Source organism: Sminthopsis crassicaudata, chromosome 1, assembly GCF_048593235.1.
Source record: "Sminthopsis crassicaudata isolate SCR6 chromosome 1, ASM4859323v1, whole genome shotgun sequence".
Lineage (NCBI taxonomy): Eukaryota > Metazoa > Chordata > Mammalia > Dasyuromorphia > Dasyuridae > Sminthopsis > Sminthopsis crassicaudata.
Window position 1 is genome coordinate 608,411,534 of NC_133617.1, and position 26,474 is coordinate 608,438,007.

Consider the following 26,474-nt stretch of genomic DNA (forward strand, 5'->3'; position numbering starts at 1 on the left):
ACCCTTGAATGTAAATGTTTTCCCCTAGTTTTCTTGCTTCCTTCCTAAACTTGGTTGAGGTTTTGTTTGTACAAACTTTTTTTTAAAATTTAATATAATTAAAAGTATGGATGAAATTCTTTTAGAAGTTGAACTGATCAATCGTGTCAATTTGCAAGTGCAAATCTCCTTACCGTATGCAAAATTGGTGTATTTTGGGCTCAAAAATTTATTCAAACAGAAAGACTCTACAATCTAATATTCATTCCCCTTGCTTTTTCTACTCAGCTCAGTGTTTAGTAAGGGAAGAACAAGAAAAACCATTAAGAAGGAGACAGCAAAGAAGGAAGGAAAGGGAAGCAAGCAGAAAGTGCAAATCCTGGAAGTTACTGAACCAGATCATGCTACTTCCCCAAGTTCAGGGAAATCATCCAATTCCCTCTTAATTATTTATCCTCTAAAGCTACCTATTGGATCAATCTTTCCATGTTCTGGGATCAAATGCTTTAAGGTACTCTGAAATGTACACAGCTCTTACTACTCTTTGGCAACAAGTAACTTTTTCTTAAAAATTTACATTAAAAAAAGAGAAGGGGGAATATAGAATACTGGAAATTCATAGGAAAAAGGTTTTTAATCTTATTTTGCCTATTTACAATCTTTTGTGTTTGTTTTATAAACCTTAAAAAAAAAAAAAAAAAAACCCTAAAGGACTAGGTAATTGCTTTAGAGATAAGAAAACGGTGCTCCACAGTAGGTCTGAATAGAGAACATACTAAAAAAAGGTTATTTCCGTGGTTGGAAAATAAGTCGTTGGAGATGGAGGAGAGAAAAGAAGGAAGAGGAAAAGGAGGAGAGGAGGAAATAGCAGGGGAGAGGAGGAAAAGTGACAGAAGGGGAGGAAAGGGGAGAGGAGAGAGAGAAAGAGAGAGGCTGAATCTAATAAATAGTATATGAGATGGAAAATCTAATGTCTCTAACCCTTACCCCCATTTCATAGTCACTGTTCCTCACTCAGTTTTCATCACTCACCTCTATTTTCATCCCCAGTGCTACTAGATAACTATATCTGTGGTTTCTGTTAAGATGTCTTCTCAGTGAAATTGTGTGAATTCACCTACAACATATTTTATTGCTAGCAGTTATCATAATATGGGTAGAGAGAAAGCATGACATAGGAATGAATTTTTATACCTTCCTCCCACTACTTAGCATTTTATTCCTCTGATGGTTTAGAACAACATTTCTTAAATTTTTCCACTCACAACCACTTTTAAATTTTTTACACAACCCTTGTATATAGGTATATAAAATAAGTATACAAATCAAACACTTACTGATAATAAAGCACAAAGACATATATTTTAAATAATTATTTTATATACATATAATTTTACCATTTATTAAAGATGAAAGCAAATTTGCCTACTAATCAGGAATGTGGTTGTTAATCTTTACATAAAGAATTAAATCTTCATGAAATATTTGATACCAAAGTTGTCAAATTTTTGTAACTTCCACATTTAGTTGGGTCACTATTCACAGTTTAAGAAGCTTTGGTTTAAAACATCCAGTAATCAATCTGGATGAACAAACCAAATAGATTCAGTCCCTTTTCCTTAGTTTCCCCAATGCAAACATTTTCCTATCTTCCTTCTTCTCTCCTTTTCTCCCTTTCTTCCTTCCTTTCCTTCCCTTCCTTCCTTCTTTCCTGAGTTTAGTGCCTGGCTCACAGTCTTTTCTCATTTTACCCCAACTTCTACCCTTGTACAGAGGAACTGCAATATATATTGAAAATCCCTCAAATAGTCTAACTTAACCAGTTCCAATTCACTCAATTCCTACTTCCTACTCCTTCATTTTACCTCATTTACCCATAGAAATTACCATACTTTTGATCTTGCTATTATCAAAAGATGTCCTTTATCTCTATCTATTTGAATCCTATAAATCTTTTAAGCCCTAAAATCTCTTGGCAGTAAATCAATTCCACAAGGGTAAAAGTTGTCTTGATTTTTTTTAGCTGAATTACTAGAATATAGCACATGATATACACTTAATAAATACTTATTGATTCTCTAACTATTCCATCTCTGAGAGATTTCATTCTCCTTTTAAGTCTTATGGTATTTTTATAGTTCATATATTCAATTTTGTTCTTAATTTTGTATGCTATTATATACAATTGAGTAATAGAGAAGTTAGATGTCTGGAGTTTGTAATTATTTGGTTTCCCTATCAGATAAGCATATTTGAGTTGGTGGTCTTGCAGTAATAATAAGAAGTACTTAGGAAGTTATTAACTAAATTAGAACTGAGCTGAATTCCATTTTCCTGGATGTTTCTGCCAGGGTTGAAGAAAGTTAACCTTAGAATATAGTTACATGATAGGTAAATTCATATGATAAGCCTGTAGTTGGAGGAAGATTGATGAAAATTGTATAGTAATATTTCAGAGGAGGACCAAAGGATATGATAAATAAGAATCTCAGTTTTTACCATCTTTTTGGTTCAAACTACTTTTCCCTTTGGGGGGAAAAAAGTTTGTTGATTAGTTCTGTTTGCCTTTTATCTGGCTGTCATTTTGTGCAAAATATTTCCTTTACATTTTATTAAAACAGAAACTCTAGAATAATATCAATTACCATGAATTATTCAAAGTTTCACTCTTTACACGCTTTGTGAACAAAGTGATATATGTGGTCATCACTGGTCTAAATGAGTCAAAAGAACTGAATGAAAAGACTGCAGGGCATATTTCTAAGTCAAATGAACAAGATGGAAGATGACACTTTTTTTTTAAAAGGACTAACCAACCTCTCAAACCTTTGCCAAATAGGATTTATTCTTCAAGCAATAAAGCAATTACATTTTTCTCATGGTCTGTGACACGAAGAACATAACAAGGTAAAAATATTCTGAACTAATAACAGAGGTCAATCTCTAACCCTTAAAATGCTTATTCACCACTGCTTTTACCTACCACCTTCAAACAAAGTTACACAAGTCAACCCACGGACTTTCAAGGAAACTCAACTCTACCTCATTTCTACTCTTCAGTATATCAGAAAACCAGAAGCCAGAAGCTCGTCCAGGATAGTATAGTTATGTGACAGCACTTTGGGTTACCACAGAGTACAGATATAGAGGAAATAGAAATAGAGGAAACTGAAGCATGATAAATATGTGTGGCACTTCACTAAGCCTGCAGGAAAGGTTCAGCATCAAACTAGGATCACTTCTGTCTTTCTAGAAGCCACTTGGAGCAGAAATTAATGCTGGTAAAACTTGAAATGCTCCAAATGGGAAGATAAGTATGCTACCATGTTCAGTTCCTAGGGAAACCAACGACAAAGGGAAAGGGAAGGAGTCAGAAAGTAAGCACTAGAGGATCATAAAAACAAATGATCAATTATCATGAGATTATAGGAAGAAAATTTCTCAGGAGACCTTGCAGATAAAACAAAGACTATATTAATAACAGAAGAGTCTATGGCTTCCAGATCAGCTAGAAGAATTTAGATACATATGAATAAACATTCACAACAAAGAAAAATAAATAAATGCCTGAAGAGGCAAAGACCACGTAGATTCCTGAGAACATGAAACTATAACAATGTATTCCTAAATGGTTTAAAAGAGAAGTAAGAATCATAAGAGCAGAATTTATGACTTGCAGAGCAGAAATAATCCAAAGAATAGAACTTAAATCTTTGGTGGCAAATGTCACCAAGGTAACAAAAGGATTGAAAATGTAAATATGAAAAGTGAAGAACAATCTAGAAGAAGCAAAAAGCATTAATATTAAGTGCAAATTATCTCCAGTAAAAGTAAAATATATTGATCTTGAAGAGAGAATGTATAAAGATAACTTAAGGAGTATAGGTTTCATAGAAGAACAAGGCAAATTAAAAAACTCCAAAAACCTGACCCCATAACACAAGAAACAGTAAAAGAAAAATTCCCAGAATTTCTGAACATAGAAAACATAAAAGTACCATTTTCTTTTTTTTTTTTTTGGCTAAGGCAGTTGAGGTTAAGTGAATTGCCCAGGTTTACAGCTAGGAAGTGTTTCCAGATTTGAACTCAGGTCCTCCTGACTTCAGGGTTGATGCTCTACCCACTGTGCCACCCAGCTGCCCCGTAAAAGTACCAATTTAAAGAATCCACAGATTGCCTCTAGAATTTCATTAGACAAGAATTGGAGTCCTTGAAGATATCTAGGTGCATGGATGATATGAGGTAAAAGATAAGGCTAGCTAGCAGTAATGTACAGTTGAGGTATCAAACTCCCATGTGACCTAAACAGATTCAAATATAATTGAGAAATATAATTGAGAAATTTTCCCAAAATAAATTTTTAAAAATAGAACATTTTAATCTCATTCACATACAGAATGGAGTGAAAGGAGCAGCTAAGTAGCACAGTGGATAGAGCACCAGCCCTGAAATCAGGAGGACCTGAGTTCAAATTTGATCTCAGACACTTAATACTTCCTAGCTGTGTGACTCTGGGCAAGTCACTTATCCCCAATTGCCTCAGGAAAAAAAAAATGGAGTGAAAAAGAGAAAAAAGTAGCAAGGTAAGATCTATTTCAAAGTTGTTTAAATAATCTGGGTGGATAGTAGTAAGGCTTTATACTGGAGTATTGGCAGTTAGAAGAGACAAAAGGGTTAATGAAAATCATTAAAATAAAAAATATTTTGGTACTTAAAAAGGGGGGGGGGGGGAAGAAAGCAGGAGAATCAGTTAAGAAACAGAACCATGGAATAATATGAAAAGGGCAGGAGTCCAGGCTTCTGGCAAGCAAGCAGACAGGAGTCCAAGACGGCTGTCTAGGGAACACTGTGTGTTCCCATTATGGGTTTTAAGGGCAAACATATATTAAGTTCAACAGCTTTCATGTGCTTCAATATTATCTTTCCAACTATATTTTCTGCTTATTAAGAACAAAGACTATGGTTTATACTTGTCATATATTACCTAAAACAGTGCTGAAACCACAGTGTTCACTTAATAAATATTTAATTAAAGGAAAAATGATGACCATTTAACTAGGGAGAAAAATGAGGGATGGAGAAAAGGATCTCAGCTAGAACCTTGACATGCTGCTTAACAAATCTGAGTTCAAATCTTATCTTTAACCCTTTAACACATTGCATAAGTCACAAAGTTATTGGAACTTGTTTCCTCATTTATAAAATAATAGTTTGGATTATATGGTCTCTAAATCTCTTTATTTATTTATGATCTATGATCCTACTCTGATCAAATCAACTATTTTGCACAGGGATTATTCTAAAACTTTCCTTTTTCTCAAGTCCTAATTTTCTTCTATATTTAATTAGCTTAAATAATTGAAAAATTGAGAGCATTTATCACATGTTCTCACAATATTCCTTCTCATATTCTCCTTTGGTCAAAGTAAGTAATGATGAAAACAGCAATTTATATAGAACTTTAAGGTTTACAAGGTGCTATGAATAATGGGTAAATTTCATATATATATATGTATGTATCAATATAAAATTTGGTTTTATAACAAACCTTTGAGATAAGTGCTATTATTATTTTCATTTTATACACAAAGTGACATTCAGAGATTAAATAACTTGTCCAAGTTCACATAACTTTTTTTAATTTTATTTTTTCCCAGCTACTTATAAAGATAATTTTAAACTTTTAAAAAATTTGACTTGCAAATTTTCTCAACCTCCCTCACTTCTCCCTGAAGCAGTAAGCAATTTGATACAAGTTATACATGTTCAATCATCAAAAAAAATATCATCAGTCATCTTGGATCACAGCCTTGAATAAATGTCTTAGGAAAGATTGAATACCAGTCAGTCTTCCTGACTCTAAGCCCAGTACCCTATCCAACTATGTCATTTTTTGGACCCAATATTCCTTATTCAAAATAATTCCTCTTCTTATGTAAATACTTCAGTATCTCATTGTGGCAGTCATTACTTCTTTCTCAAGTATTTTCACTTTTTCCTTGCCCATTAACTATTAATTTCTTCCTCTTCCTCTACATTTTCACTTGGCAATCCATGTCTCCAATAGTAATCCTTCTTCTGAACTTAAGATCTCCAATGCCAATTGCCTACATAAATGACTTGTAGTGTTGTGGAATGAGCTAATCTGGACTCAAAAGTCCAAATTCAATTCCTAAATTGGAATATATGTGTGACCTTATTAGGCAAGTCACTTTCCCTCCCAAGGCCTTGATTTTCTCAACTATAATATGAGAATGTAGAACTTAATGTCTTTCAAGATCCTCTACAATTCTAAATCTATGATTCTATGGCTTTTCTTTCTGTATAGCTCCAGTATTCCAAAAGTGAATTTTATCTCTTAAACCTCTAATCTTCTCAAATCTGTTCTTTCTTCTCACCTTCATTATTTTGGTCAGTAACACCATTATTTAGCCTACTATCTAATTAGCTATATTACATCTTACTCTTCTATTTTTCTAGCACCTGTGTGCTATATTTAGCACTTGTATGAACTATTTATTTTATCTTTAGGTTCCTACTTTAATCCAACATTTCTGGCATTTAAATTTTTTTTAATCTAATTCTAACCCAACTTTCTAGTCTTATCACACAGACTATAAAAAGCAGAAATTTAAATTCTGTGTTCTTTCCACTATAATATTCATACTCTGTATTCTACTCCAAACTGGACTGTTTAGTTTTCTGAAAGCACACCACTAACTCCTTCTGTGTAGAAGACTACTTTATTATTTATTTATTTATTTTTGCTGGGGCAATTGGGGTTAAGTGACTTGCCTAGAGTCACATAGCTAGGAAGTGTTAAGTGTCTGAGACCAGATTTGAACTCAGGTCCTCCTGACTTCAGGGCTGGTGTTCTATCCACTGGGCCACCTAGCTGGCCCCATGTGTAGACTTACTTCTAAAGCTCTCCTTTTGCCTTTCAAAATCCTTCCTTTGGGCATTCTAAATCTACCTCAGTGAATTTCCCAGAAAGTGTGTTGCTTAAAAGTTCCAGCACTTTGGATTTCTCTTTTGCTCCATAAGGTTCTAATATAATAGCAGGGCTTTTGACAGTTTTTACCTTTGTATCCCCAACTGCTAGCACAGGACCTGTGGACATATAATGACATTTGATGTGAATTCATAAGACACACAAAACAAATAGTCTTTATACAAATAAATACCTGATGCCTAAAGTTCTAACTCCTATACCTTGAATTCAAGGTTCTCAACGAACTTTTAGCACCATTCTCCTTTTCCAAGTTAAATGGAGTCAAATTTGTGTTTGGGGGGGAAAAAAAAAAGACTACAGGTTTAAAAAAACAAAAAACAAAACAAAGGCAAAATAATGCTTCATTTTCTGGGCATTTCAGAATAATTCTATACAATTAAATTTTTCAGATAATTAAAGTTCACTTAGCTATCTAGATGGCAGAACTTCTATTATTTAATAATATGAAATGTAAATCTTTCTAAATTCAATTATTTACCTTCTCAGAAAGCACATACTAGACATAATTTTAAGTTTTCTTAATGATTCTAAGTCATGGATATTATATTTTGCAGGCTGGCTTTTCAATATGATCTCAGGCTTTCTGACTTGCAAGTGATTTTTCCCTCATTTATTTTCTTCTTGAGCCTTCTAGCACTCTTCCTAAACCCTTCTAATTAGTTCCTAATAATGCTAGAGACTGGGATATCATAATTAAACCTGTTAGTCATATATAAAATAGAGTCAATAAGCAGAGTGCAGAAGAATTTTCCTAAAATGAAACTGGGTGTGATAGGGAAGAGGGTAGTTGGATGTGACAGCTACTATAGGAGTTCAGAAGTCCTTTTTATGCTTCTGAATCATATGGCAGACCAGTGGAAAAGTGAACTATTATTCCACAAGTCTAAACATTTGTTTACAACCTCTTTTATATAAATTGGCTATATATAACTGTTTCTATTTCCTAAGGGAATTATAATTACTGAGGTGACTCTTAAAAGTTCTTGACAAGAAGAGCTTTGTAAACTCAAAATCCTGTTATCTTATTACTTTGTTCTGGTGAAGAGTTCTTCCATTTTATGATGATTCAAGCATACAATGAAATATTTTATTAGATGTGTTATAGAAATATCGAGAAGAGGAAAAATGGGGGTAGGTGGGAGGGAATGTTGTATTAAAATGGAAGTCTCTTTAGAAGTGACATCTTGAAATCCTTACTTATTGGTATTCAGGAATGATGGAAATTTAAAACAAAACAAAACAAAAAAACATTTAAAAGTATCACCTTGAGTTGTGAAATGATTGTGGAGAACAAAGTGGAATTATGCCCAAAGGGCTACAAAACTGCACTCTCTTTGATTCAGCAGTATTTCTACTGAGTCTGTATTCCAAAGAGATCATAAAAGAGGAGAAAAGGACCCATCTATACAAAAATGTTTGTAGCAGCTCTTTTTGTAGTGGCAAGAAACTGGAAATTGAGTGAATGCCCATGATTGGGGAATAGCTTAATGAGTTATGATATATGAATGTAATGGAATATTATTGTTCTACGAGAAATGATGAGAAGGCTGATTTCAGAAAAGCCTGGGTTTACATGAATTGATGCTGAGTGAAGTGAGCAACTAGGAGAATATGTGATGATCAACCATAACAGACTAGCTCTTCTCAGCAATGCAATGATCCAAGATAATTCCAAGAGACTTGGGATGGGAAATGTCATCCACATCCAGAGAACTAAGGAGACTGAATGTGGATCCAAGCATAGTATTTTTACGGGTTTTTTTTTTTTTAACCTTTGTTTGCTTTTTCTTTCTTATGATTTTTTTCCCTTTTGGTCTGAGCTTTCTTGCATAACATGACAAATATGAAAATGTTTGGAAGAATTATACATATATAACATATATCACTTTGCTTACTGTCTTAGGGATAGGGAAGGCAGAGGAGGGAGTGAGAAAAAGTTTGGAATACAAAGTCTTACAGGGTTGGAGAACTATCTTTACATGTAATTGGAGAGATAAAATACTATTGAGAAGAATAAAATCCTCTCTTCTAAAAGAAGTCTGTCCCAAATTCTTTAATGGTAATCTTGTCTGTTGGTTATCTTCAGTTCAATTTCATATATATGTGTGTATGTATATGCATACACCACACACACACACACACACACACACACACACACACATATATATACATAGACATTTTAGTTTATGTATCTTGTTAATACACAGGTGTTTGCATATTGTCTCCTCCATTAGACTGTGAGCTACTTGAGAGCAGAAATTATTTTTTGGTCTTTCTTTGTAACCCAGTATTATGGGATGTGCAGGGAGGACAGGTTCCTCTGATGAGGGTTTGCCAAGCCTTTCTTCAGGGCTGCTCATCCATGTTTGGCTTCCATCTGTCACCCAATTCTCATCTGTGACTCCAAGGAGCTATAGCTTATGCAGTGGCTACTCTCTGGTATAATTCTCTCAAAAGATGAACTAAACCAGGTTGAAGGTAACTGACAGGCCTCAAAACTCAAAATCTTAGGGATATGTCTACCCCAAGATGTGAAGACTTTCCCCCAAGGAATGGGCATTTGTTCCAACAGCCTTAAAACCAAAGCAGGCATAGTAGTAGGCTTTGAACTTGATCAAACATCCAGGACACTTAGGTTACCTGCTGCATCCCAGGATGTCACCAGATGTCTTGAATTTTGTTTTCCCACTGACTTCAATAACTGAAAAAGAGAGGGAAGCTAACAACTCTGCCTCACTTAAATCAATTCTCACACAAATCAAGACATCACCCAATGATATCATCAGTTCTCTTGAGAAAACAAAAGGTCAACAACAATGTGAATAATAAATGACAAAAGACTACAGCTTGCCGGATCTGGAAATTGAGTAGACATCCATCAGTTGAGGAATGGCAGAAGTTATAGGATATGAAGGTAATGGAATATTATTGTTCCGCAAGAAATGATCAGCAGACTGGGTTTGTATCCCAAAGAGATCTTAAAGAAGGGAAAGGGACCTGCATGTGCAAGAATGTTTGTGGTGGCCAGAAACTGGAAACTACGTGGATGCCCATCAATTGGAGATTGGCTGAATAAATTGTGGTATATGAATATTATGGAATATTATTGTTCTGTAAAAAATGACCAACAGAATGATTTCAGAAAGGCCTGGAGAGACTTATATGAAATAATGCTGAATGAAATGAGGACCAGGAGATCATTGTATTTCAACAACAATATTATATGATGATCAATTCTGATGGATGTGGCCATTTTCAACAACGAGATGAACCAAATCAGTTCCAATAGAGCAATAATGAACTGAACCAGCTACACCCAGCAAAAGAACTCTGGGAAATGACTATGAACCACTACATAGAATTTCCAATCCCTCTAATTTTGTCCTCCTGCATTCTGTATTTCCTTCACAGGTTAATTGTACACTATTTCAAAGTCCGATATTTTTTGTATAGCAAAACAACTATTTGGTCATGTATTTTCTATTTTGTATATTGTATTTAATTTATACTCTATCATATTTAACATGTATTGGTCAACCTGCCATCTGGGGGAGTGGAGGGAAAGGAGGGGGAAAAATTAAAACAAAAGATTTGGCAACTATCAATGTAAAATTTACCCATGCATATATCTGGTAAATAAAAACAAAAGAAAGAAAGAAAGAAAAAAAAGAAAGAAAGAAAGAAAAGAAAGAAAGAAAGAAAGAAAAGAAAGAAAGAAAGAAAGAGAAAGAAAGAAAGACAGAAAGAAAGAAAGAAAGACAGAAAGAAAGAAAGAAAGAAAGAAAGAAAGAAAGAAAGAAAGAAAGAAAGAAAGAAAGAAAGAAAGAAAGAAAGAAAGAAAGAAAAGAAATGATCAGCAGAATGATTTCAGAAAAACCTGGAAAGACCTGCATGAACTGATGCTAAGTGAATAGAACCAAGAGAACACTGTACAAAACAACAACATGATTAATTCTGATGAATGTGGCTCTACTCACTGATGTGGTGTTTCAAGACAATTCCAAGAGATCTGGGATGGAAAATGCTATCCACATCCAGAGAAGCACTATGGAGACTGAATGAGGATTGAAACATAATATTTTCATCTTTTTTGTTTGTATTTTTCTTTATCGTGGTTTTTTTTTCCTTTTTGGTTTCAATTTTCTTGCACAACATGACAAATTGGAAATATGCTCAAAAGAATTGCACATATTTTAACCTATATAAGATTGTTTGGTATCTTGAGGTGGGAGAGTAAGGGAAGGAGGGAGAAAATCTTGGAACACAAAGTCTTACAAAAATCAATGTTGAAAACTATCTTTACATGTATGTATTTGGAAAAAGAAAATACCATTGAAAACTTTAAAAAGGAGGCTACAGCTTGCCTAACTCCTTGTGCTGAATTTACTTGTTCTCAATTGGTCAATTCAATTCAATTCAACATTAAAAACTTCTGATATTCAAGGTCCTACAAATACAAACACAAAAACAAAACCTTTCTCCTCAAAAAGCACTCATCCTTTCAAGAAGAATATAACATCTCAAGGCTGGATAACCATTTCTTGGCCTTATTATAGAAGGGATCCCTTCAATTCAAGTCTCAGATTAAATGACCCTCACTATAAGATGTCTGAGGAGGTAGAATGCAGATAACGTTAAAGGATATTGAAACATGCTTCATGGAGGAAGCTGGACATGATCTGAGCCTTGAAAGAGCACAAGTATTCAGAGAGAAAGGCTAAAGAAGTATGTTCCAACCATGAAGGGATAGCTTGTGGAGATATATGGAGAAAAGTGAAACATTGTCAGTTTTAGAAGTAGCTAGTAATCCATACAGGCTGGAACATAAGCCTATGTAAAGGGGAGTAATGAAATATAAATCCGAAAAGACAGACTATGGGGAAAGATAGACTGAAAGAAGACTACAGAGGGCCTTAAAAGCCAAGCTGAGGAATTTGACATTTTATCACTGACATAATAAAAAGTCATTGAAGTAAATAAGATAGGTCAGTGTGTTGAAAAGTAAATTGCAAAAAGAACCTTCATCTCTTACCTACTGTTTCAGGAGTTTGTAAGCATGATCCCTGAGTCAAGCTTAAGCTTCTAAAGATATGCGTTTTGTCTACATTTAATCTCCAAAACTTAAAGTATTTCCTACAACTAAATTCTTAATCTGAATCATTCTGGTCTACTCAATCTTCAATCATCTCTTCCTTCTACTGCCCATAATGCTTGGCAAATGACTTCTTAGAAAATTCAGATTAATGTCTTCAATATCTAGATCTTATTTCACATCCTTAATGCTCATCACTAACTTCCAAGTCCAATTCACAGTAGGGACCATAAACATGAACCTGAATAACACCCATTAAGCCCTCCACAGTCCAGACTTATCACATAAAAAATTTACTAAGATCTGTAAGAGCAAAATGTGTAATTTATTTCAGTCTCAAAACTAAAAGAACCTAAAATCAAGTATTTTTTTCTAAGTACACATCTCAGACCTAAAATATACAACTTCTATTCACATTTAACAAACTCCCAGTGATTATTCAAAATATACCTCTTACAGTTAGTCTATACAAATAGTCACTGGTCAAAAAATAATATCAAAAAGTACTTTGAGATAAAAATACTTCAAATTTAACACCAATGCTTTGACCAGTTTAAGTCTCTCAAATTCAATTAGATGAAGACTCCAAAATTGAAATTCTCAAATTCAAATGACCAAATAGCAATGGTCTAAACTTTTATCATACTGAGAGAATCTTACATAAAAGAAGCATCTGTTAACACTGGTCTATAAGTGTATTAAAAAAAAAAAATATAGCACTGCTTTCTACACAAAAAATAGTAGCCCTCATCAAGATTGAAACATCTGTATTCACTTTAAAGCTCATCAAGACAGACTGACATTTTTAGGAGAAGCATATGGTTTGTTGAACAGTCATCTAGAACAGGGTCTTTTGTCTAGTGAGGCCTATTCAAGGTCCATTTACTTGTATATGGAGAAACTAAATGTGGAGGGGAGGATTTTGAAGTGTATAAAACAATAGAGAAATAAACCATCTTCTTCTATCTCTGGTAAAGATGTGACAAAACAAAATCTGCTTCATAAAGTCATTTAGATATTCCCCTTTAAACCCAGTTCCCAATGTCTGAAATAATTCTAAGAAAGCTATGAAACAAAAGGACTCTAGAGAAGAATGAAACTTTCATACTGAAAGGTCTTCATCTAGCCAAAGACCACCTCCCTAAAAAAGCATTTCCATTTTTAAGGATAAAATACTTTCCTTTTAAAACAGAAAAGGGCAGAGTTCAACAGCTGTGCTATATTAAACCGGAGCCCTTCCAAAGGAAGAACAAGAGTCTCTAGAGAGAGTAGTAACATGGCTTGATTTCTCCACAGTGATCACCAAGAAAATGCCTGCTTTTCCTCAGAGAAAACACTTTCCCAAGTAAAAAAAAAAAACAAAAAACAAAAAAAACCAAAACAGTGATATGAAGGTCCAATACATAAAAATATGCCAATAAGTAACCATAAATTTTCCCTCCTGAAAAAAAGGTTTCACCCTTTGAGTTGGGGGAGAGGCCTTTTGAAGAGGCTTTCAGAGGTCAGTATAGAACCTATTTTTAACAAATGTCACAAAAATATGCACAATAGCACAAATCAATATAAAAGAATATGAATAAAAGAGGAAGCAAAATGGTCCAGTGGATAAAGCCTTGTACCCAAGACTCAGGAAACCATGAAGCTGGAAGGGATATCCAGTCTTAGTCAATTAGTAGCTTCAGGATCCTAAGCAAGTCACTTAATGTCTTTCTGCCTCAGTTTCCTCATCTTTAAAATGGGGGATAATAACATCTACCTTCCAGATTGTTGTAAAGATCAAATGAGATGTTAATTGTGAAGTGCTATACAGACTTTAAAATGCTATATAAATACTTACTAATAATATTATAATATAGCAACTGTCTACTTCTAAGGAAACTATTATTCTTATATGAAATTACTAAAAATATATGTAACAGCAAAAATTCTTTGAAAAAATTCTAAACCACTCATATAACCAGTATTAGCAAATATTTAGATAAAGAAATGCTAGTTGGAATATTGCTATTGTATAGATCAGAAAGAACAAAGCTTCATCAGTGGTTTAGGAAAAACTGATAAGGCATTCCCTATAACTCCTACAAGAAATAAACTAGGAAATTATATTACCTAATCAATCTTGCAATTTTATAAAAAGAGCACAACCAAGGACCAGGATGTGCTCTCACAATCCCAGGAGAAGAAAAGAAAAAAAGAACCTTTGTAAAATAGGTATTATAAAGTACATATATTAAAACATATGCACTTTTATATTTTTCCAAGCTTTACTCGCCATGCCATGTCCAAAGGATTATCAACCATTGCCAAACTACTGGTGATAAGTCTTATCCACATCCAGAGTCAATGAACTGTCAAGTCCACACTCAAAGCTTTTCTATAGTAGCTAGAGCTTATTTTTACTTCAAGAATTCAGTTACTTCCACATTACAATGCCGCATCAATAGGTAAGGCAAATGAAGAAGACAAATAAAATACAAAATAGTCCTCAATCTCTCTTTCTTTTTCTGTAATGATAGTAGTGGAGGGAGGAGAGGGGATGAAGGAAGTGCGGGAGTGCTAAGAATCACATACTTTTTAGACCTTCTATAAACTTAAATTTGGCTGCCAGTACTCTGAATGTGAGATCATTCCAATCTGACCTCCCAACACAGGATCACAGGAGCTGAAGGGATGTTACTGGCTCTAGAACAGTTTCTTAAACTTTTTCCATTTGAAACCCATTTTTGCCTAAGAAATTTTTCTGTGATTCCTGAGTACATAAGTATATGAAACAGATGTATAAATCAAACATTTACTGATAATAAATCATAAAGAAATTTATAGTAAATATAACTTTACTATCTGTTAAAGACAAAAGCAAATTTGCATATTGAGATGGATGTGCTTGTTTATTTTCACATAGAATTAAATCTTGGCAAAATATTTAATACCTTTCACTATTGCCAAAATTTTCGTGATTCCCACTTTCAGTTATGTGACCCTTTATGAAATCTCCATCTACAGTTTAAGAAGTTTTGATCTAGAACAACCCCCTAAGCAGCTAGATGGTGCAGTGGATAGAGTAGTGGACCTGAATCTAGAAGATGCAAATTCAAATCTAGCTTCAGACGCTTACTAGTTTTGTAACCCTAGTAAATAACAATCCTATTCCTCAACTTCAGCTTCCTTATCTCTAAAACATATATTAAAAAAAACACCTACCTTTCAGGGTTTTAGTAAAGAGGATAAAATATAATCATATTTGTAAAGAAAATGCTTTTCAAAACCTTACTGCAAAACACTATATAAATGATTTTTTAAATTTTATGTTTAGAGCTTATTTTCAAAAAATATGGATAGTTTTCAACATTCACCCGTGCAAAACTTGTGTTTCAAATTTTTTTCTCCCTCCCTCTCCTCTGAACAGCAAATAATCCAATATATGTTAAACATGGACAATTTTTCCATACACATTGTGTATAGAATGTCCAGTATGATCATGCTGCACAAGAAAAATCAGATCAAAAAGGAAAAAAAAAGAGAAAATAAAATGCAAGCAAATAACAAAAAGAGTGAAAATGCTATGTTGTGAACCACATTCAGTTCCCACAGTTCTCTCTGGGTGCATATGACTCTTCATCACAAGACCATGGGAACTGCTCTGAATCACCTCATTGTTGAGAAGAGCTATGTCCAGAGATAGATATATAAATGCTTAAAAAAAAAAAAAAAAAAGAGGAGGAAACTGAGGTCCAAGTCATTTGACAATGACCCAAAATTACAGAAAGAAAGAAATCAGACTTGATTAAAAAATCAGGACTTCTGACTTGTGCTAAGTGTTTTTCCGGAGAACATTCAACACAAATTCTACAATACAATGATAATGGTGACAACTACATTGTACAATATGAGTCCAAAAATGGGAGAGGTTATAAGCTTGTAAATTACACAGATGCCTTACTTACCCCTTTATTAAATGAATACATTCTTTGGGAAAAGAATTAATAGGCATTGGCCATATAGCAAGCATTGTATACCATCAAATACACACACACACACACACACACACACACGAAGTTAATTTCATTTAATAGACATGTTTGTTATTATTGTTGTGGGAGTCATCTCTGAAACAGCTATGTACAGTCATATCCCAAATTTGTCAGAGAAAAGATAAAAATTAATAAAAATCTAGAAGAATGAGGAAATGATATGCTATGCCATTGAAACAAATCAATCTTGAACTATTTAAATAAGTAATTGGTCACAGACAATAATGGCAGCAATTAGGACTTGGGAATAAAGAAGACTTGAATATGTATCTGGAGCAAGATTATATAAAATAAAACTAGTACAATTAAAATTAGGGAGAGGATGGGGAGAAACAATTAACTTAGGGGAAAGGCTTGTAGAAAACTTTTCTGATAAAGATCGCATTTCCAAGACAACTAACCCCAAATTGTAAGAATAAGAGATATTTCCCAAATTATAAATCATCTAAGGATATAAATGGGCAATTTTCAAAGGCAGACATGTAAGCTATCAATTCTCCAAATCCCTAATAATTAAAAAAAAAAAAATGCAAATCAAAGTAATTCTGAGTTTCCACTTTGCATCAATCAAAATTTTGACAAAGATGGGGAAAAAAAGGAAGATCACAAATAGTTAACAGGACACAAGAGAAAAACACATAAATGTACTCTTGGTGAAGGCTATGAATTGGTACAACTTTTTGAAAAAGTATCCAGAATCACTAAAATGTCCATTATACTTTGAACCACCAATAGCTCTAATAAGCCTACTCCCAAAATAAATCAAAGAAATGGAAAAGATTGCATATGCATAAAAATATTTACATAAGTTTTCTGTAGGGAGAATGGCAAACTAAGGGAGGATGCCTGTCAACTGAGAAATGACTGAACAAATCAGAGTATATAAATGTAATGGAATACTGTTGTGCAATAGGAAAAGATGAAAGGGATGATTTTGGAGAAACATGGGAAGACAGGCATAGAGTGAATTGAGCAGAATCAAATAGAGAAAAAAAATTTATACAATGACACCCACCACCACTCAGAACTTAGATATGAAAGACTTTTCTGTTAAGTCACATATTAATTTGGAGTTTTCAAACTGAATTAAGAATTCTTAATTCTTCTTCTGAATTCTTCTGAAAGAATTAAGACCCCTGATCAGTGTGATGACCAAACAGGATTCCAAGGGACAGATGATGGGCTATCCACCTTCCTGACAACTGATGGATTCAAGATACAGAATGAAACATATATTTCTGGATATGGACAATGTGGGGATTTGTTTGATTTGATTATACATGTTATAAGGTTTTTATTTTTATTCTCTTAAAAAAAAAATGAGGGCAAGAGAAAATAATGCTTAACTGAAAATAAATTTTTAAAAATAAAGGAGAGAATTGGACTTAATGGTTTCTAAGGTTCTTTCTAGCTCTAAATCTGTAATCTATAAAAAAGGACAAAATAAATGTTATCAAAGGCAACATAAGGATTATGTGGAAGTTTAACTGATATAAATTAACTACAACAACAAAGATATTAAAATCACCTAAAAAGCACTTTAGTTAGCAATTATTTGACTTATTTGCCAAGAAAAAAATGGCAATTTAAAATATTAAGTTATTTGTAAAATATTTGAAAGAAGAATCATTTATGATAATGCATCACTCCACAGAGTAAAGAAAAAAACCAGGCTAGAGAAAAATCTGATAAGAAATCAAACTAAGCAAAGTTATTCCCAGAGCAATTAAAACATTAAATTGAAAGAATGATAAGCAGAAGAAAAATGGAAAATAGATGCAAAGATTTGTACAATAAAGGTGATCAAAATAACATCAAAATTACTCTCCCATAAACCTACTCTGATTTGCACAAAAATTTTATGAGATTCATCCTTCTATGCATCTAGGACATCTTCAAATGAAGATAGAAGAAAGAAAAAGTCAGGCTTTCACAACTGATTTCCTATAATGGACATCTTTACTATAAGACAATTCAATAAAAGACAGAGAATACAAGATCCCAACACTTTGTTTACTACAAAGAGCACTTGTACTTGTTTTGGATGTGTCTTTTAAAAACAAAACAAAACAACAACAAAAAACAAACATAAGCACATTCTTAATCTGAGAACTTAAAAAATAAATTTTATAACTACTTAATACTTTTTTTTATTTTATGCATTTAATAACGTTATCCAAAGTTGGGGTCTTTTAATAGGTTTTGCTAAAATGTCAGAGAGGGTTTATATAACACAAAAATAATTACAAACTCAAGCTATTTACATACATGTTGTGTCCTCTATTTGTATGTAAGCTTGTGCAGAACAGGAACTGTTTCTCCTGTTTCTTCTTGTCTACAGAACTTATCACAATGCCCAACACAAAGAAGATATTACTAAATGTTTGTTGTTTGAATGAATGATTAGTGAAATGTAAAAAAGTAAAATACCACCATTTTAAAGGCTATTTTCCAACAAGGCTTTGATCCATCCCCTACATTAGAGTTATTCAAGATTCACTGAAAATAAAACAGAAAAAACCTCATCATAGAAAATCCTCATCATAAAATCCCCAGGTAAGATGTAAAAGAAACAAATGAATATTCACAAAGGTAAGCATATGATAGAAGAGAATCAGAGCAGAGTTCAAATTAAAGAGAGATTGTCTATGGAAGGTGAAGTCCTCCAGATGGCTGCTCATTTGAGATTATATTATACTGGTTGCATCAAGCTGCAGCACATTACAAAGTTCCTGGAAGAGATCTGTAGTCACTCACAAGAGTTTGGACTGGCCAGCCACAATAAAAGAACAAGTGGATGAAGAATACAACAGTCTCTGAAGAACTGAAAATGATTATCACATGGAAAGCAATGGAGAGGCACTTTATAAGGGTGGATCAGACTGCAACATAAAATGAAAAAGGGACTTCAAAAGAACAGAAGTAATAACATCAGAGAAATATATGCTAGGAAGAAAAGAGGTTGAACAGACCAAGAGCTCCACTGGTATCCCTGGGATATCAACCAAAAAATGAACAAAGTCTTTAGCATATGAGTGGACTCTCTATGGCAAACATGGTTAGGCATAGATGGGCTACTGAAAGAAAATCCAAATGCCTGAGATCATAGATCCATTTGAGTATTAATGTATTTTATGCTTATAATACAGTGATTTCCTGACATGCTCTCCTATTGGATCCCACATTTTAATGAAAACAAAAATGATGCAAAACCTGACAAAAACACAGTAGCTCACAGTGTATATAACATTCTAACCTCTCTACTGAAAATAGGTATGTTCTATCATTTGTTCTCTAGTACCAATGCTAATTGTTGAAATTTCTTTGAGTCTAGCTGAATTTGGTGCAACTTTTATTAACAATACTGCTATCATAAAGACTAGTTTCCTAGTTACTATTCTCCTTACTTCACTTTGCATTAATTGATACAAGTCATCTTTTGTGGTATAAGGTTAAAAAAACAGTCTCTGGAGTCATAGTCCATGGAATCAAGTTCCAATGCTCTCACTCACTACCAATGTGACTTCAGATCTTTTACATAGTCTTTGGGGGGGTCTTACTTTCTTCATCTGTAACATAAAAAGGCTGGATCAGATAACTTTCAAGAGCCCTTCAGCTCTAAATTTATGGTCTTATGGTCCTATGAAATCATAATTATTTGTTTTTTCTTATGTTGCTGTTCAAAGATAAAGATACAGGAGTAGTTTATCATTTCTTTCTCCAATGCATCCTTATTTTACAGATAAGGAACTGAGATAAATAGGAGTTGATTTGTTCAAGATCACATAGCTAAGTTAAGTGTTGAAGGCCAAATTCGAATTCTGGTCCTCCTGAGTACATACCTGGTGCTCTATTCACTGTATTATCCAGCTGCCCCATTGTTTCTGATATCAGAACAATAACTGTCACAAGTTATGATAATTGTGAGCTTTTTTTAAAACAAGCACTTCAGCTAAGTATGTACAGGTTTTTATATTGACTACCTTCCACTTAGAGAACAAACCTCTTTCTACTTGAATATACTGGGGAAAATAATTTAAAGCTATTCACAACCCACTAACATTCCATCTTACCTTGATAAAAATCTGCCTATTACATGCAGGTCTTACCTTACCTTTCCTCTAACAAGCACAACAATTTTTAATGGTATTATTAGAGATTACTTTTAATACCTTATAAGTTTTAAGAACTAGCTTTGGATGAGTTAGACAATTTAAATATAAAAATCAGTGTGGACAGGTGCGTATTAATACTGCCTTCTCAAACTCTGAGCCAGCAGTCATAATTGTTTTGAATAGTCCTAAATATGAATCAAATTTGAGCTAGCCTAGTTACCTATGAATTCTCTAGTCCCTGGAATTCTCATTCACTGAGGGTTCCTGCATATTCTCATATTCAATTCCCTTGAACTATTGAAAGAGGGTAGATTGCTATTTGAAAGAGTAGATCCAAATAACTGAACCTTCTACAAGTTGGTCAGTAAATATGTAACTGAACACAAGATGGTCAGAAAATATGTAACTTAATACACATAATCCAAGAAAAAAACAAGTGTTATAGTTATGAATTTCATTTGAGGACATTCGGTTATCAAGGATAAATAAGACTAATGAACTACTAAGTAAAAATATAAATCTGCAAGATATAGTATTCAGTCTGCTTAACTGTTTGAGTATGTGAGTATGCATAATAGCTATTTTTTTTCCTCCAGCCCCCTCCAGTTATTATTCTAGAACAGGGGTTCTCAAACTGAGGACGTTTATGCGGCCTATTGGGTTTTGGCAAATGGGCTGAGAGGGGAGACAGAGTGTGAGCTTTTGTTTTTACTATAGGCTGGCCCTCCAACAGTCTAAGGGACAGTGAATTGTTCCCCTATTTAAAAAGTTTGAGGACCACTGCCCTAGAATGTACATCCTTAACTGAGTGGAAAATTTATGGTCATCCTATATCCCCTTTATTTTCCCTATTGTCTTCATTCTCCTTACCTATGTTTTACTCTTTTATTATCTTTAAATGATTTAAATATTAGTAGACTTTGAGCTTTTAACAGTTATTATATAATTTAAATGAGCAAGTAAATGATAAATTATATTACATTTTACTATTTACCTACTGAATTTTAAGACAGTTTCAAAAGAGTCTTTCTACTATTTATTAAATATGTAGGTAGGGGGCAGCTAGGTGGCAAAGTGGATAGAGCACCAGCCTTGAATTCAGGAGGACCCGAGTTCAAATCTGATCTCAGACACTTAACATTTCCTAGCTGTGTGACCCTAGGCAAGTCAATTAACTCCAGCCTCAGGGGAGGAAAAAAATATGTAGGTAGTACTTGTCTGCTTTTATTTTTATATTTCTTATATTTAGTTTGCAAACAAATTTTCATTTTGAGTATTAACTGCCAAAGCTCCTCAAACCCAAGATGCTCTTAGCTTTTAGTTACCACAACATGCCAAATAATAAAAGGACAAAGCTAAGGAATGGACCTCTGCTCTCACTGAAAAAATAAATCTGAAAGGAGGAAATTTTCTGCAGGTCTGAACCTTCCTGCAACTTACAGTCTAACACATTCCTAGGACATTGAGAAATCAAGTGACTTTCCGAAGGTCATACAGTATGTGACAAAGATGAAATTTCATCCAAGGTCTTCCAGGTTTTAATAATGAAGTATTGGAATGAAGCAAGGAATACAAATTGTGTCTAATAATTAACATATAGTTAATTACTGATTAGCCATGCAGTGTGACTGGGAGAGTAGAAAAAATTCTCTCCCATTCTAATTTCAATTTAAGAATGTATGTTACTCATATACTTTAACATATTTAACGTGTATTGGACTACCTGCTGTCTAGGGAAGGGGGGAGGGGAAGGAGGGGAAAAGTTGGAACAGAAGGTTTTGCAAGAGTCAATGTTGAAAAATTGTCCATGCATGTTTTGTAAATAAAAAGCTATAATTAAAAAAAAAAAGAATAATCATTAAAAAAAAAAAAAGAATGTATGTTACTAGCTCTTATGGGATAGCATAGCCTAATGCAAAGAACACCTGACTATAATGTCTTAAGACCTGCCTCCATAAAAAAGACTGAGTTTGCTTAATATCTTTGCGCTTCAGTTTCCTAATCTGTAAAAAGAGTTGAACTGGATGATCTCTGAAATCCCTTCCAGTTCTAAATCCTTTGTTCTATCAACCTGAAGGAAAAATCATTGAGTTGGAAACCTGTTCTAGTCCTAGTTCTAACATTAGGAGACCTTGAGATGCAAGACCACTTTTTCATGTCTGTGTCTAATGCAAACATAAATGGATATTCTCTCATTTTAGAACTCATTTTATTACTCCCAGTCATACTTCTATTACTGAATGTCACGTCTGTTTTCTCTCCTAGGGCGCAGCTTGAAATGGGCTGCCCACAGGAGGTGTGGGGTCAGTGGGAGGAGGAGGGGAAGCTCCTAGGACCTGGCCCAGCCTCCCTTTGACCTTAATAAATTCCATCCTTTCAAAATGTATCTCTTCTATATAAAGCCTTTGCTAGTTAACTCTAGCTTGGAGTACTCTACGTTTCCTTTACATTTAGGTACCATAGTTTACATTGTATTCATTTGCAGGAGGCCCTGAGTTCTTTTTAAGTTTTTGCCATTTTCACCAAACTTGAACACGCCTCTTCACTCAGTGGTCATTAATCTCAAGTCCATGCAGCCATGATTATATATGTGTGCATATGTATATGTACAATACATAGATGTGTTATGTATATACCTATAATACATACAGCATGTCTTTATGTGTATATATATGTGTGTATAACAGTTACATTGATCCCATATTCTATGGGTATGTTATTTATATTTACACACACAAATGTTGTTTTCCCTATTGTCTATATATATATATGTTCATATGTAAAGATGTATATATGAGCTGTATTACAATATAATTGATAATTTGATAATTATTTCCATAGAGTTAGTTTCTTTTGTAATCCAAGATATTTTATGCATTTAAAAACATTACTCAGAAGAGTCCACAGGCTTCATCGGACAAAGTGGTCTATGACACACAAAAAGTTAAGAACCCCTGATTTTAGACTTAGTAACTAGGTGGTGATACGTAGTACTGGACCGAGCCGAGTTCAAATCCCATCTCTAGCACTCACTACCTTGTGTGACCTGGGCCAAGTTAATTAATTAACTTAAAGACTGCCAGCCTCAATTTCCTCATCTGCAAGTTACTTGCTCATTACTGAGCGTCTCCAATGAGACAATAATTGCAAAAACGTGGAGCTTTAGGACCTAATACTTATGTAAATGTTTATCAGCTGTTCAAACTGCACCACGACCTCTGAGACACCCTGTAAAAGGTCTGAACAATTGCACTGGAAATATCCGAAGGATAAAAAGGAGAGAAGCAAAAATACTATTCACAAGCCACCATGCATTTCACCTTCATCCCAGAGGAAGTCTAGAATAACGCCGATCGCGGAGAGATAAGATGCAAACAACTTGATAGTGCTGGAGTGCGTGGGAGAGAAACACCCCAATAACTTGCAGGGGCAAGGTCGTTATTAGAATTTCCATAGAGGCCTAGGACTCCTGCTAATCCTCAAAACCTTTAAGTCCAACATCTCCAGCAAAAGTTGTCTCCTGTTGCCAGCACGCGAGCCGGGAGCAAAACACCGGGGAGCAGAGGCTGCACTTTGGAAGCCTTCCAAACGGGAGAAAGGAAGTTTCGGGGCGCTCGAGGGAGCGCCTTCCCCGCTCCCCACCCTTGCCCCTGCCTTCACTCCTCTACAAAGCCTTAGTCCCCAGCCGATCCCACCCCGGGGGAACAGCAGCAGACCCAGTCGTTTCTCCGGGGACGACCCCCGAGCTCCTCCCTGCCTGGCTATCCTCCGGGTGTCCGGGGGCGGCTTTTCGGGGCCGTCCTTCCTCTCGCTCTACTGGCCCGGGGAACCATGGGGCCGCCGAGGACGCAGCTCGAGCCGAGCCGCCCACTGGGGGTGCGGGGTCAGTGGCGGGGCGACTCCGAGGACCAGGCCCGGCCTCCCTTTGACCTTAGTAAACAGGAAAACCCTAGCGTCAGGAAGAGACCGACGAAGGGAGTCAGCCCCACAGGAGAGGATGAGCCAAGAAAGGGGTTGGTTTACCTGGTGGGAAGCCGGGAGACCGCGGCCGCTGCTCTTCTCGCCCCCAGGACCTGCCTGAGAGTCGCTGACATTGAGACCGCCGCCATGTTGCAGCAGGCTAACAACCGGCCGGCTTGGACGGCTCGCTGCGAGGGACTTACTTCCTCCGTTCGCGGACAAAGGCGAACGCAAAATCAAAAAGAGATTAGTTCTAATGGATGGAGGAGGGAAAGGGAAATGTATAGGGATTGCATAAAGGAGAATAACAGGAGGAAAAAAGAATGGCAGTGCCAGTTAAATTTGTAATCTAGAGAAGAACATCAATGTTGTTTGGACTGGCTGTTTAAAACTTAAAGAAAAAAAATATCAACACAAGCAAACCCACAAAACTTGACACTTGAAACAGTTGCAACTTGTTGCAATAATTCTTTCAGACACTCAGAACCTAGCCTCTGATCCTCCCTAAATTGTAACGCCACAAGAAACACAGTGGCCCTTTCCTTTTTGTACTGTTTTTTGTGGCTAATGAAGTTAAATCGAAATTATATTCTTATATCAGGGCCAGAAGGTCTTTCCCTCCCCCTCCTATTTTTGTCATAAAATTACATTAAAAGTGAAGGCTAGTGTGATACTTTCCTGTGTCATCTATTTATAAAAGTTTAACTTAAGATGCAAAATGTGAATAGAAAGAGAATAAAAGATAGCATTAAATAAATACAACAAACCAGAAAAACATAAATGTTAGCACTATGTTGTCCTTCTAAAGAAAAATGTACATATGAAGAGGAAAAAGCTAATTGACTAAAAGATGCATAAGGAAATCCAAAAGAAAGTCAAAGTGTATGATTTAGATAAGAACAAAGAAGGTAGAGTCATTTAAATCAATGAAGGGGAAAAGTGAAGAAAATTCCTAGGGTAATAATATACATACAATCAGTAGCCAAGAATTGACATGATCCTGCTATGGACCTTTGGTAGGACACCACAATACCTCCTCATTTTCCACATTTGTCAAAATAAAGGGGTTAGACTGTAAATGGTCACTATGATCTCTTCCCACTCTAGCTCTGTATTCTTATGAATGAGGAAATGTTTTAAAAAAAATTCTGACCAATGAGCAGTTAATCATCAAAACATAAATATTGATAAGATGTGAAGTCTACCAATTAGATTGGTTTGTGTCCTAAGAAAGCAAGAGTTAAATCCCGAAAGGGCATAAGGTGCACACTAAATACTAAGATGTGTACAAGATATGTTTTTAGTTTGGTAAAAGGCAAGAAGATCAATGATAGACAATGAAGACAATGATAACTATGAAACCTGGAAGCACTCTGGAGAAGCTGTTCCAGGCCTGAGCGCCTGAAAACTGACCTGGGATAATTAATTAGAGGATTTGAAACCTGCTATGACTTATAGCACAGACATGTCTGTGGAGGTGGAAACTTGTGAAGCAAGAACCCAAGAAATCAAAATCAGGACCAAATAGCACCTGAAAACTCCAATCAAGAATGAAAGAGGGGTCAGAGTTTGTCCTTGCAACAAAGTTCCAAACCAGGAACTGAAATCAAGGATACAACTAAACAGAAGATACTAAATAAAAATAAGAAATATTATAAGTCAATGTGGATTCTCTGAAAATTAGAGTGAAATAAACAGAATTAAATGACTTCAGGAGATAATAGGAAATAGTAGACTAAAATCAGAGACTGGGGGGAAAAAAAAGCAGATAACTGTTTGGACAGGTGCTAGACCCCCTTTTCCAAATTAATCACAGACATCTTCAGGTACAAAGAGAAAGCATTTATTTAGTCCCTGCAGGGAGAGCCCAGCATATCAAGGAGGCATTCTAGTTCCCCCCATGGCTCGATCTGACCAGAAGGAAGAACACCCAGTTAGAGATCTTGACCCAGATATCATGTGACTTCCTGAAACCCAAGGCCCAAGACCTCATCTTCCTACTCTGGGTATAGAGATCATGTGAATTAGGCCTAGTTTTATGAAGTAGTCTCATAAACTGAGAAAACTTCATCCAATCAGTCCCATTCATAATGTTAAGGTTTCATTCATTCTCTCCTCTTTCCCCTCCAACAAGTATCCATATTGATGTTTCCTTTTCTAGGATAGAATAAGTGCCTGAAAAATATGTTTTACCATTTTTCTTTTTGTTTTTATTATTATTACGTAATGGTTAATCTATAAGAAAAAAAATATGCTTTTCATGGAATATGCCCATGCTGTGGATT

The 26,474-nt window shown here is 34.8% G+C and overlaps 1 protein-coding gene across 1 annotated transcript in view; it reads right to left on the minus strand.

Annotated features, from left to right (window-relative positions):
* Positions 1 to 24,379, minus strand: part of NDUFS4 (NADH:ubiquinone oxidoreductase subunit S4) — a 124,896-nt gene extending 100,517 nt beyond the window's left edge. The window contains exons 1-2 of the mRNA XM_074282536.1: positions 24,253 to 24,379; positions 15,240 to 15,248 (exon numbers count right to left, since the gene is read on the minus strand). Coding sequence (XP_074138637.1) covers positions 15,240 to 15,248; positions 24,253 to 24,338 — 95 coding nt within the window. The 5' untranslated portion in view covers positions 24,339 to 24,379. The remainder of the gene's footprint in view (positions 1 to 15,239; positions 15,249 to 24,252) is intronic.
* Positions 24,380 to 26,474: the final 2,095 nt, after the last annotated feature.